This window comes from Oncorhynchus mykiss, chromosome 18, assembly GCF_013265735.2.
Source record: "Oncorhynchus mykiss isolate Arlee chromosome 18, USDA_OmykA_1.1, whole genome shotgun sequence".
In the NCBI taxonomy this organism is placed as follows: Eukaryota; Metazoa; Chordata; class Actinopteri; order Salmoniformes; family Salmonidae; genus Oncorhynchus; species Oncorhynchus mykiss.
Window position 1 is genome coordinate 44,767,192 of NC_048582.1, and position 13,951 is coordinate 44,781,142.

General features: G+C 43.1%; 1 protein-coding gene across 3 annotated transcripts in view; it reads left to right on the plus strand.

Annotated features, from left to right (window-relative positions):
* Positions 1-413: 413 nt before the first annotated feature.
* LOC110496356 (rho guanine nucleotide exchange factor 2) overlaps positions 414-13,951 on the plus strand; it is a 79,508-nt gene continuing 65,970 nt past the window's right edge. For 2 of the 3 annotated variants that reach the window (XM_036952906.1, XM_036952907.1), the window contains exons 1-5: positions 414-706; positions 2,550-2,712; positions 5,176-5,284; positions 6,837-6,876; positions 7,331-7,475. In XM_036952906.1, the coding sequence (XP_036808801.1) occupies positions 429-706; positions 2,550-2,712; positions 5,176-5,284; positions 6,837-6,876; positions 7,331-7,475 (735 nt within the window). In that variant the 5' untranslated portion in view covers positions 414-428. Of the gene's footprint in view, positions 707-2,549; positions 2,713-5,175; positions 5,285-6,386; positions 6,687-6,836; positions 6,877-7,330; positions 7,476-13,951 lie in introns of those variants that run through there. The other variant, XM_036952910.1, reaches the window with a different exon arrangement.

The following is a 13,951-nucleotide window of genomic DNA, read 5'->3' on the forward strand; positions in this document are numbered from 1 at the left end:
AGCAATGCTAAATATCCAGTCAGAAAATCTTGTTTCTCTCTATCAGATGCATGGGGTTTAGGCTTGTTTAACTTAAACATTTTTTTTTGCCTATATTCCATTCACTCTCTTCAGTATATGAATGACTGAGGGCTACACTTCATCATTTTATGCATGGCTTTCTCTCAATCAAACAATGCATGTAAGTTGCATCTTTTATTTCAATAGACCCAACATTTAAGGTAGCAAGGAGACTAATAATGAGAGAGAACAAACAATATCAATAGCCTATAGAAAATGACAAGTTTAAGCTTATTAAGAAAGAAATTATGTTAAAAACCACATGGCCAATAACCTGTCCACATTCCTTCTATGGAGATTGACATCGCCCAACCCTAGTGAACAGTATGAGTTCTCACTGTATCCCTCTCTTACTTTAACCCCTCTAGATGCCGACCATCCCTCCCTCTTCCCTCGACGCCCACCCACCAGCTTTCCCGCCCTTTTCCTTTACCACACCACCCGCCCCCCCCTGTTCCCCGTACCCCTCCCCACCATGCTCTCCAGGGCCTGGGGTGAAGGGGATTGGAGGGTCCGGAGGGGTGACCCTGCGTTCTCCAGCCACTCGTCACCTCACCCACCTGGACCCCTGGAGGAGGCATAGCTGGGAGCCCGGGGCTGTGGTGACAGTGCAGCAGCAGGGGATGGAGCCCAGCGACAACCACAGGTAGGGGGTGCCCTAAACATACAATTCTATTTGGGAATCCTTATGTTTACATTTTAGCCATTTACAGTACAATCTTTCTTTACAATCTATTATACATAAGCAATGGAAATGTTTTACTGTCACAGTACCCAGTCCCACCACATAACTACATTATAGTAAGTTAAAAGACACTCTTATTCACACCCTCTTAAATCACATGTTGACACCCAAATCTACAGTCAAATCTATCAACATCCACTACAGACCCGGGTTCGATCCCATGCTGTGTCACAGCCAGTCATGATCGGGGGACTCAATTGGCGTACAATTGGCCCAGCGTCGTCCGGGTTAGGGGAGGGTTTGGGCGGCCGGGGTTTCCTTGTCCCATCGCGCTTTAGCGACTCCTTGTGGCAGGCCGGGTGCCTGTAATCTGACTTTGGTTGCCAGCTGGGCGGTGTTTCCTCTGACACATTGATGTGGCTGGCTTACGGGTGAAGCAAGCAGTGTGTCAAGAAGCAGTGCGGCTAGGCAGGGTCTTTTCGGGGGATGCATGGCTCTCGACCTTCACCTCTCCTGAGTCCGTAGGGGAGTTTCAGCGATGGGACAAGACTGTAACCACCAATTAGATATCACGAAAAAGGGGTAGGAAAAAAAAAATCTATAATTCTATCAACATCATGATTTATTTGAAAGCCGTATTCACGTGAATTTCAAGCAGTCCCTCCAGGGATTCTTTTAGGACATTTGAGGGTAAAAATGCTTGATTTTGCTGCATCAATTTGGACTTTTTCCATGGCAATATGCAATGATTGTATCAAAGGTGTTGCGAAAATGCGCTGACAAGGGGGGACATGTTGACGTGTGGCGATTCACTGGCTTGATTGAACCATATTATGCGGTGCAGTGATTGGTGGAAATTGCGAGCCCTCTTTATGTATGATTGCGGAATCCTGGAGGGACTGCTCAATGCTCACTGATAGTTAACCCCCTACTCACTATCTTTCTTTCACACTCTTTTATTCTCTCTTTCTCAAACATCAAAAATGCTTTAATACCTCTTTAGTTGACGAGACTGTCTCTACGTCTCTCCCTCCAGCCTCTTTTTCACCTCATTTACAATGTTATTGACCTGACAATAGCACATTTCTGTGGGCGGTAGGTACATTATGTGGCACAAACCTTGATGAAAGCTTGTTGATATGACTGGTAAAAACCGAAGGGTTGGTTAAACAGTGGTTTATCCAATAACGACCCTGTCTTGGGAAGAGAATGAGCAGTGTTCAGTATGTCCACAGTGTCCAGATTCACACACATATAAGCACATGTATTCAATCTCAAACTGGTACGGGCACCCTCCCTCTCTCTGACACACACACACCACCCTGAGAGTGGCCATTGTACTGGCACTGTCATCCTTGGACATCTCTCCCCTCCTCTCAAATAAACACACACACACACAGAGAACGACATGTCCAGTCAGACAGTGTTACAACCACAACACACACAGCGTGTGGGACAGTGTCAGTCAACCCTCATTGCCTTGATACGTACCAGGAGTTATGGAAACAACCTCTCATCTGCAACTATAGTGAGTGGTAACTAGTGAATGGGAGTGTGTATGTATGTGGATACTTTCTTTACAGAAGAGGTAGAAGTGTAGGGGTCAAAGTTGGTTGGAAACATTTTCCCTTTCTCTCTGATCCCTCTTCTCTCTACTTCTATTCTATTAATATTGTTGCAGGGGTTGTATTTTATTGAGAAGTGTTGGTATGTATCTATGGAGGATTTTGATATGTATATGTGTAAACTGACAATGCCTGTCTAAGGGATAAATAAAGTTAAATTGAACTGATTCTTCCCTTAGTGTGAGTCTGGAGAACCTGGATCCGGAGGAGATGGAGAAGGTTCTGGGAGTGGCGCTGGGCGTCCGGCGAGTGGGCAGGAACCCCATCACTCAGGAGGGCTCCTTGTCTTCCCTCACGGAGGAGGAGGCAGGGTCCGATCTGCAGCACTACTCCGTATTGGAGGTGAGCCTGTGAATCAGCGAGCCCGGGTTGTGGGATTGGACTAGCAGGCTTTTATTCAGTCTGAATGAAGATGCATGTTTTGAGAAAACCATAGAGACTTTCAATGCTATGAAAGTTGTGGAATGAGCTATGTTCCGGGTAGCCTCAGAGAATAATATTGACATAAACTCTGATTCGGTGAGTGAGTTTATACGGAAGAGTTTAGGATATGTTTTACCCACTGTGACTATATTAAAACCTACACTAACCAGAAACCATGGCTAGATGGCAGCATTCGCGCAAAACTCAAAGCATTTAACCATGGAAAGGTGACTGGGAATATGCCCGAATACAAACAGTGTAGTTATTCCCTCCGCAAGGCAATCAAACAAGCAAAATGTCAGTATAGAGACAAAGTGGAGTCGCAATTCAACGGCTCAGACACGAGACGTATGTGGCAGGGTCTACAGACAATCACGGACTACAAAAGGAAAACCAGCCATGTCATGGACACCGTCTTGCTTCCAGACAAACTAAACACCTTTGCCTGCTTTGAGGATAATACAGTGCCACCGACGCGGCCTGCTACCAAGGACTGTGGGCTCTCCTTCTCCGTGGCCAACGTGAGTAATTTAAACGTGTTAACCCTCGCAAGGCTGCTGACCCAGACGGTATCCCTTGCCACGTCCGCAGAGCATGCACAGACCAGCTGGCTGGTGTGTTTATGGACATATTCAGTCTCTCCCTATCCCAGTCTGCTGTCCCCACATGCTTCAAGATGGCCACCATTGTTCCTGTACCCAAGAATGCAAAGACAACTGAACTAAATGACTATCGCCCCGTAGCACTCACTGTCATCATGAAGTGCTTTGAGAGACAAGTCAAGGATCATATCACCTCCACCTTACCTGTCACCCTAGACCCACTTCAATTTGCTTACTACCCCAATAGGTCCACAGATGATGCAATCACCATCACACTGCCCTATCCCATCTGGACAAGAGGAATACCTATGTAAGAATGCTGTTCATTGACACTAGCTCAGCATTCAACACCATAGTACCCTCCAAGCTCATCATTAAGCTTGAGGCCCTGGGTCTCAACCACACCCTGTGCAATTGGGTCCTGGAAAGCCTGACGGGCTGCCCCCAGGTGGTGATGGTAAGGGAACATGTCCACTTCGCTGATCCTCAATACTGGGGCTCCACAAGGGTGCGTGCTCAGCCCCCTCCTGTACTCCCTGTTCACCCATGACTGCGTGGCCATGCACGCCTCCAACTCAACCATCAAGTTTGCAGACGACACTACAGTAGTAGGCTTGATTACATACAACGACGACACAGCCTACAGGGAGGAGGTGAGGGCTCTGTGTGGTGACAGGAAAATTACCTCACTCAAAGATGATTGTCAACTTCAGGAAACAGCAGAGGGAGCACCCCCCTATCCACATCAACGGGACAGCAATGGAGAAGGTGGAAAGTTTTAGGTTTCTCAGCGTACACATCACAAACAAATGGTCCACCCACAGATAGTGTGGTGAAGAAGGCACAACAGCACCTCTTCAACCTCGGGAAGCTGAAGAAATGTGGCTTGTCACCTAAAACCCTCACTAACTTTTAGATGCACAATTGAGAGCATCCTGTCGGGCTGTATCACTGCCTGGTACGGCAACTGCCCCGCCCATAACCGCAGGGCTCTCCAGAGGGTGGTGCGGTCTGCACAATTTCTCCCCGGGGGAAAAATACCTGCCCTCCAGGACACCTAAGGCACCGATGTCACAGGAAGGCCAAAAAGATAATCAAGGACAACCACCCGAGCCACTGCCTGTTCACCCCGCATCAAAGCTGGGACCGAAAGACTGAAAACAGCTTCTATCTCAAGGCCATCAGACTGTTAAACAGCCATCACTAGCACAGAGAGGCTGCTGTCTACACACAGACTTGATATCATTGGCAACTTGAATAAATGGAACACTAGTCACTTTAATAATGCCACTTTAATTATGTTCACATATCTTGCATAGTCATCTCATATCTATACTGTATTCTATACAGCTCTTTCATTGCTCATCCATATATTTAGATATTCTTATTCCATTCCTTTACTTAGATTTGTGTGTTTTAGGTATTTGTTGTGGAATTGTTAGATATTGCTGCACTGACGGAACAAGAAGCACAAGCATTTCGCTTCACTCGCAATAACATCTGCTAACCATGTGTATGTGACCAATAAAATTTGATTTGATGTAGTGTAGCTAAGGTTCGTCAATGGTGAACCTTGAGATTAATAGTAAGTAACGTAAATGCCCTCAATGTTAATTTAGCGTGATAAGTGCTTAAACACTATTTACTTAATAAAAAGGTGAGTAAATGCTGTTTACGTGCATTCACCCTCCACTAAAAAAAAGTATAACTTCTTGTTGGGTCACAGGAGCAGTTCAATGCTAATCGCTAATTGTGTGTAATATGTGCTTAATTAAAATAGGAACAGTCCAACCAGCTGCAGGGCTGCAGTGCGTCAGCCCCAACCCTCAGTGTGGTTCGTCGCAGCAACCCTCCCAGCACGGGCCTCCGACCAGGCTCCAACTGCTACGGTAAGCCTACGCTACATGCCTGGATCGTGTTCATTACGCACCAAATGAAGAAAACGGACTGAAACGGGGAGGGACTACCTGGAACTGTCCAATAAGAAACACCGATTTTTGTTTCCTGTTCCAAAATGTTTTCTGTTGTGTGCCTTAATGAACACAACCCGGGGTCAGACAAGTTCAAATGGTTGAAGGTGTAACATAGGCTGCAAGTGATCCTATTCTGTATTCCTACACCCTAAAGTGTACCCTCGTTTCTCCCAGATTTCTTACACCCGTCCATTCCTTTTAAATTCAGCACGTGAAGAGGAGACTTAGTGGAGAAGGGTAGAGAACTGGACTGCAGCCAAGGAATGTTACTAAAGTAGATGGTTTAACTGTTTGCTGGGCAGAATGTATCCTTGTAGCCTTCTCTAGATGTTAGTAAGTCGATAAACTCCTTACTCTTCCCAAACACTCCTCTGACTGCAAAACGTCTTTCTTGCCTTTTTTATGCGGTCTGTATAGTATCTAGACACACGCACACTTTGTCAGTCTTTGTTTTGCTCTGAATCGGGCTCAAGTTGGACAGTACGCCAGTGTCAGTCAATAGCTGTGTGTGCGTGCATGCGTTTGATAGACGGAGTGAATGTACATGTGTTTGTGTGTAAATGCCCTGTCTTACTGTGCCTTCTTGTTTTGTTTACAATGGTTGGATCATTTTTGTACATTTATATGTGGGTGTATTTAATTATCATAATTGGGTTTTGTAATTTGCACTAAATGCATGCTTGTTTTTGTTTGTCATTGATTGTCAGTTTCTGCATGTATGTTTGTCAGGTTTTTACTCAGTATCTGAGTGTCTGTTTTTCACTGTTTATGTGTACAGTATGTTTCTCAGTTGGTGTGTGTCTTTTTTTGTGTATGCTTCAGTCTTTATTTCTTAAGGGTTTGTGTTTGTCAATGTGTGTCAGTGTTTCTCTGAGGGGTTTTGTGTGTGTGTGCCTCCATCTGTGTGTGTGTGCCTCCATCTGTGTGTGTGTGCCTCCATCTCTGTGTGTGTGTGCAGCAATGCGGAAGCTCTCTTCCTGTGTTTGTTCTGTCTGGGCTCTGGTCCTGTTATCCCCAGTACCAGCTTCATAGCAGAGCCTCCATTTCTACTGCTACCTCTCCCATCTCTATTCTCTCGCTCTCTACTAGTCTCCTCCACTTCAATTCCTCCATTTTAACACACTGCTTGGATGACCAACTGTTTTACTGTAATTTCTTCTATCATTCTCGCCTTATCCCTCTCGTCTAATCTGTGTTATCAAACTCAGTTGCCTATAGGCTACTGTCTGTGTCTCTTTCACTCTCATAACTTACTATTTGTGCTTGGCTAGTTTATTCTTGGTTATAAATAGCAGTGAAGCCTTTGAATGAGCATCAGGTGAATGGGACATTTACCTACTTTTTTTATTTATATTTTAAATATTTTGTATTTCTGCCTTGTTCTTTGCGTACTGGTTATTGAGTTGTAAGCTGTGGGGAGTGTTTAGGAAGGTGTCAGTGTGAGTGTCTTCTGATCTGTGTGTTCCAGAGACTTCACCCTACAGTCAAATTGGAGGATCCACACAGAGGTGAGTTGCCTTTCTCCCCGTTTTCCCTTTCATGCAAGGAGGTCGCCATTTTGGATCTGTTTCCTTTAGCAAACAGCCATAACCATGCTAGACCTGTCAGTCTCAATTCTGGCTGTGTTTCCTGTTATCATGGAAGTCGTGGTGCATTTTATAGTTGCATGTCCCATGTTGTTATTAAATGACCGTCAATATATGCAATCTGGCACTCCATTCTTTCTCTACCTCTCCATTTTTCTCACTTCCTCTCTCTTCTCTTTAATCATTCCCTTTACTGTCCTGCTCCTTCCTCTAATCATCTTTCATGTCTTCTGTTCCTCTTTCCTCTCTGTAATTCTTCCCTTTCTTGTCATCCTTGCGTCCTCTCTTACAAACTGTCATGTCATCTCTCTCTTTTCTTTGTCAAACTTTCCTGTCCTTTTCCCTCTTTATCTTTTAATGTTCTCCTCTCCCTCAGTGTGGATAGGGACCTGGGTCTTCTGCTCTGGGGGAGAGAGGGAAACTGGACGGAGGTCACGAGAGACGAGGCCCAGGAGGAGGTGACAGGCGGCCCTTTTGTGCGCACCTTCAGTTTCCTACGCAAGATGGCCGGCAACCTCAAGGTAGGAGAGGCCTGCTTTCTGCAGTAGAGTAAATCATATTTTATCGACAGCGACGGGTATGAATGAAGGGCAGACTGACAGAGGAGAAACGGTGTAGAAGATTGGGATTGCATCCCTCGAAAAACATGGGATGGCATGTGCCAAATACGGTGGCCTTAACTGACCGACCAACCCACAGCACACGAGATCTAAGACTCATTATATATCTAAGGTCTCTTCTCAATAGGGTAATATCATTATGACAACGACACTGCGTGGTGTTGCTGATCATATTGAATGGCGGCCAGAAAGATTTTACCTTTTGAACAAGGTGTGTTGACTCATGACGAAAATGGAATGGAGAGTAATAAACATGTCAAAAGTCTGAATATATTTTAGTTTTTTTGCCTTTAGTCAATAGCTAGTGATAACGGAATCATTTTGTCTCCTAACTAGCCATAAGTTGTCATAACTCTTCTGTGACGATCTAAAGGATCATGTTACAGCGGGTCCTCTCTACAGCGTTCTCGTAGAGGGGGAGAGCGGGAAGTCGGCTGTTTTATGGTGGTCATAAAACACACGGCCTCTATGCTCTGTCGTGTTTGAGTTTGGAATGCAAACTGCGGAACACAGAGAGACCCTTGGACATCAAAAGTTTTGAATAATCAAACAATATTTATATTTTTGAGAATGTGGGAGTGGTCTGTGGACACTTAAGGGACAGTCATGACGAGTGTGTTTCATTTGGTGATCTCATGAAGGACAGGAAACAGTCATTACTGTGTCTTTGGTTGTGTACACTTAATTATGGGGTTTACATCTAAATATTGTGAAACGTATATGATTAAACATGGAACTATTTGTGAAAAGATGTAATGGGATGTTAACCTTTAAATGAGAAAATATGTGTTTTCATATAAAGTTAACCAAGTCAGTGGCCATGGCCAAGTGAGCATAGACATTGCGTCGGTGTCATGGACTGCACTTTTCTCAGTGAGTATAAAACCCACTCCTTCCGAAATGTACATTAGACTAGAAAACATGGAGCTGACGCTACATGTTGAAATGGTTAAGAACTACAACTCTATAGGCCCAGGACACCAGACAGCGTGTAGTGTTGGCTACACGGCTGGATAAGGTTAAACTCTAAGACTATGGATCACTACAGAAAAAGAGCAAATCCTAGACGTAGAATTACTAGTCTGCTGCTGGAAATTACGTAAATCTAGTACGAGAATACCGACAACCGCAGAAGCAACTATCCTATGGAACAACCATCTGTACGCCTGACAAAGCCATTACAACAGACACTATCCAGAGCCGCTGAGAAAGCCACAACCACGAAAGACATTGTGACTTCTGGGGAAGTTAACCAGAGACTCTCCGATTAGAAACAGAGAAGACAACGACATAAGGGCGTAAATAAATACATTGCAATTATTTTTGAATGAGCGGCCGTTCATGTGCAAAGGATTAGCATTTCAATTAATATAATTATCAACTGTGTGTAGTGAATCCTTTTTGTCTTTCCTGCTCTTTATCCCCACTCCTTTCCATTGTCTACCAAGCCGTCATAGCGGTTTAGCCCACTAGGGACTTATCAATGCATTGTGTTAGTAACCAATAACTGTATTGTTTGTTTTTGTAGTTCTGTGATTTTAGTTAGTTAGTAAATAAATAATTTTGCCAATTTGTATATAGCTGATTCATTATGGAGACTAGGGTTCTTGCAGATATCCAACGGGTGCAACATTCAGATGAGAATGACTAATCGATAAGATATGAAAATATCTGAACAGTTAATTCGGGAATTAGAGACTATAAACATTTTCCCGTGGTGCCCCAACTTCCTAGTTAAAGTTTACATGATTAGTTTAATCACATAATAAGTACAGAGAATTGATTTGATAATACAACAGTCTTCACATTAATGAATAGTCAGACAAAGCATTGTGATAACTTCACAATTGTGCCCATTATAGTAAACCTAAAGGCTTAGAGGCCTAGAGGGTTGTGTACAGTGCATTTGGAAAGTATTCAGACCCTGTGACTTTTTCCACATTTTATGTCACAGCTTTATTGTAAAATGCATTAAATTGTTTTTTCCCCCTCATCAGTCTACACACACTACCCCATAATGACAAAGTGAAAATAAGTTTTTGATTTTTTTGCAAATGTATTAAAAATAAAAAGTTATTTACATAACTATTCAGACCCTTTGCTATGATACCCGAAATTGAGCTCAGGTGCATCCTGTTTCCATTGATCATCTTTGATGTTTCTACAACTTGATTGGAGTCCACCTGTTGTAAATTCAATTAATTGGACATGATTTGGAAAGACGCACACCTGTCTATGTAAGCTCCTGCAGTTGACAGTGCATGTCAGAGCAAAAACCAAGCCATGAGGTCAAAGGAAATGTCCCCTAGAGCTCTTAGTCAGGATTGTGTCAAGGCACAGATCTGGGGAAGGGTACCACAAAATGCATTGAACACAGTGGCCTCCATCATTCTTAAATGGAAGAAGTTTGGAACCACCAAGACTTTTCCTAGAGTTGACCGCCTGGCCAAACTGAGCAATCGGAGTAGAAGGGCCTTGGTCTGGGAGGTGACCAAGAACCCTATGGTTCCTCTGACAGAGCTCCGGAGTTCCTCTGTGGAGATGGGGGAACCTTCCAGAAGGACAACCATCTCTGCCGCACTCCGCCAATCAGGCCTTTATGGTAGAGTGGCCAGATAGAAGCCACTCCTCAGTAAAAGGCACATGACAGCCCACTTGGAGTTTGCCAAATGACACCTAATGGACTATCAGACCATGAGAAACAAGATTCTCTGGTCTGATGAAACCAAGATTGAAACTATTTGGCCTGAATGCCACGCATTACGTCTGGAGGAAACCTGGCATCATCCCTACGGCGAAGCATGGTGGTGAATGTTTTTCTATGCAGGCTCTGGGACTAGTCAGGATCGAGGGAAAGATGAACTGAGCAAAGTACAGAGAGATCTTTGATGAAAACCTGCTGCAGAGAGCTCAGGACGTCAAACTGGGGTGAGAATTCGCCTTCCAACAGGACAACGACCCTAAGCACACAGCCAAGATAATGCAGGAGTGGCTTGAATGTTCTTGAGTGGCACAGCCAGAGCCTGGACTTGAACCTGATCTAACATCTCTGGAGAGACCTGAAAATTGCTGTGCTGCAACACTCCCCATCCAACTGTTTAGAGGATCTGCAGAGAAGAAAGGGAGAAACTCACCAAATACAGGTGTGCCAAGCTTGTAGCTTCATACCCAAGAATACTCGAGGCTGTAATCATTGCCAAATGAGCTTCAACAAAAGTATTTATTTATTTATTTTTAACCTTCATTTAACTAGGCAAGTCAGTTAAGAACAAATTCTTATTTACAAGACCTACCGGGGAACAGTGGGTTAACTGCCTTGTTCAGGGGCAGAAAGATTTTTTTTTGTATCTTGTCAGCTCAGGGATTCGATTCAAACCTTTCTGTTACTGTGCCAACGCTCTAACCACTAGGCTACCTGCTGCCCCCCCAAAAAGTACTGAGTAAAAGGTCTGAATACTTATGTAAATGTGATATTTCAGTTTAATACATTTGTAACCATTTCTAAAATCCAGTTTTTGCTTATTGGGTATTGTGTGTAGATTTGAAGAAAAAAAATACAATTTAAATAATTTTAGAATAAGGCCGTAACAAAATGTGGGAAAAGTCAAGGGGTCTGAATACTTTCCGACTGCGCTGTACTTATCACACAGGGTGGATACTCCTTGGACAGAGTGGATGCTTCTTGATTATTGCCTTCTGTTGGTTACATTGGACTTTGTCCATGGTCTTTATAATTATGTAGTATACTGTAAAATGGACTGGTCATTCACTTGCAATGACTGACTGCTTACATCGGGAAGTAACAAGAACAGCAAAACATTACAATGGAAACATAAAAAAAAAAGTTTTATGGATTGGCAAATCATTTCAAACGTCTTGTTTATTACATATGTTAAATTCCCTGAAATATCACTTGTGCTTGACTATGTACTGTTGGGAGAGTGTTTGTAACCGTTATGTCCAGCAGAGGGCAGAGTAAATAACTTTATTGCCTTGTGAGCTCAGTAGAGCTTTGCAGTCAGCTTTTCTCTCCCTTCCTCATTGTCAACCTTCCTGCCACTACAACACAACATGCATTGTCAGAATCTGGTTGAATTCTGTAACAACACAGAATAAAATGATTAATAAAAGTCCCATGGTGGTAGTTGACTGCCCATTACTGTGTATCACTTATTAAGCATCATTTATTCACATTATTTTAGGCATACTTTAATCAAATATTTCAGTTGATGTGTATATTACTTTTGTTTTACTTTGATTTTATTTCCTCATCTCAGAGCTGCTGTCTGACCAAATCACTATTTTCACAGTTCTTCAAAGTAAATAAGGCATACTTTTATGACTGCTGAATACCAACTATCAATCACATCATATATTTTCAGGTACAGATACCTCTTATTTACCTCTTAGATACTTCTTAATCGTAGCCTCAATTTTGTCCCGCGCATTAAATATAGTTGCGGAGAGTCCCTGTAATCCTAGATTCAGATCATTCCGGCGAGGATAAAACATCACTCAGATAGGCCAGTCATGTGAGAAACTTGTCATCATACAAGCGGTCAGACAAGTGAAAATTATGGTCAGTAAAAACTTTAAGCTCGTCTCTCAATTAAAAAATGTGTCAATACTTTGCCAGCACATACAATACTTTACCAGCACATTTCTGTATGTTGTAAAAGCATTACATGGTCGCTACCCATGTCATTGCATAGTGTAGAAAATACACAAGAGTTCAGAGGCCTTGCTCTAACAAAGTTTTAACAATTTTCACTGTAGTGTCAAACGTCTTTCAAGATGTCAGGCATTCCCTTGGCAGCAAGAGCCTCTCGGTGGATGCTGCAGTATACCCGAGTGGCATCGGGAGCAACTTCTTGCACGTGCGTTACCACTCCACTAAATCTCACTGTCATGGCTTTTGCGCCATCAGTACAGATACCAACACATCTCCACCACCAAAGTCCATTTGACATCACAAAGCTGTCCAGTATTTTTTTTAAATATCCTCTCCTGTTGTCCTCGTTTCCAGTGGTTTGCAGAAGAGGATATCTTCCTTAATTGACCCCCCCATAAATGTAACGGACATATACTAGGAGCTGTGCCAGGCTTGCGAAGTCTGACTCATCCAGCTGTAAGGCATAGAATTCACTGGCTTGTATGCAAAGCAGTAATTGTTTCAAAACATCTCCTGCCATGTCACTGTGTCGTGAAACAGTGTTGTTTTGATAAAGGTATTGTCTGTATAGTTTTTTTTGGCCTTTTCCCCCTACGTTGTCCAGCCATATCCACAGTAGCAGGAAGAAATAAGCATGGGGCTTGCCTGTCCTAGGCACTCGGTAGCTCACCATATAAGATGCTTCTAGCACCTTTTTATTAATGGTATCTGTTGCTTTTATGTCTTACTACTCGAAACTCGTCTTAATTCTTGCTCAAACTCACGTGGCTTATTTATCAAATTGTCATGTTTGGTTTCTAAACGTCTGCGCAAGAGTGAAGGTTTAAGAGAGTACTTTTGCACATATTTTTTATTTTTTATTTAACCAGGTAGGCCAATTGAGAACAAGTTCTCATTTACAACTGCGACCTGGCCAGGATAAAGCAAAGCAGTGCGACACAAACAACACAGAGTTTCACATGGAATAAGCAAATGTACAGTCAATAACACAATAGAAAAAATCTATATACAGTGTGTGCAAATGAGTTAAGATTAGGGAGGTACGGCAATAAATAGGCCATAGTGGCAAAGTAATTACAATTTAAATGCTTAACACTGGAGCAATAGATGTGCAGAAGTTGAATGTGCAGGTAGAGATACTGGGGTGCAAAAGAGAAAAAAACAAAAACAATATGGGGATGAGGTAGTTGGATGGGCTATTTACAGATGGGCTATGTACAGGTGCAATGATCTGTGAGCTGCTCTGACAGCTGATGCTTAAAGTTAGTGATGGAGATATGAGTCTCCAGCTTCATTGATTTTTGCAGTTTGTTCCAGTCATTGGCAGCAGAGAACTGGAAGGAAAGGCGGCCACAGGAGGAATTGGCTTTGGGGGTGACCAGTGAAATATAGCTGGTGGAGCGCGTGCTACGGTGGGTGCTGATATGGTGACCAGTGAGCTGAGATAAGGTGGAGCTTTTACCTAGCAAAGGTATTGCGCGTCACCCAGTTTGGGAATACCTGCTCTAGATAATGACAATGATCCAGCATAAACTGACTAGAAGCCATGAGAACATACCATGGCAACGCACCATAACACATGTCCCATTGGAGTCTGGGTAAAAAAAAATCAAACTATACCTCGACCCCGGAGAATATTGTATACACCATATACTTTTTAAACAAAGTAGCCTATGAATACTATCCATGTCGGGGTCTAGATAAA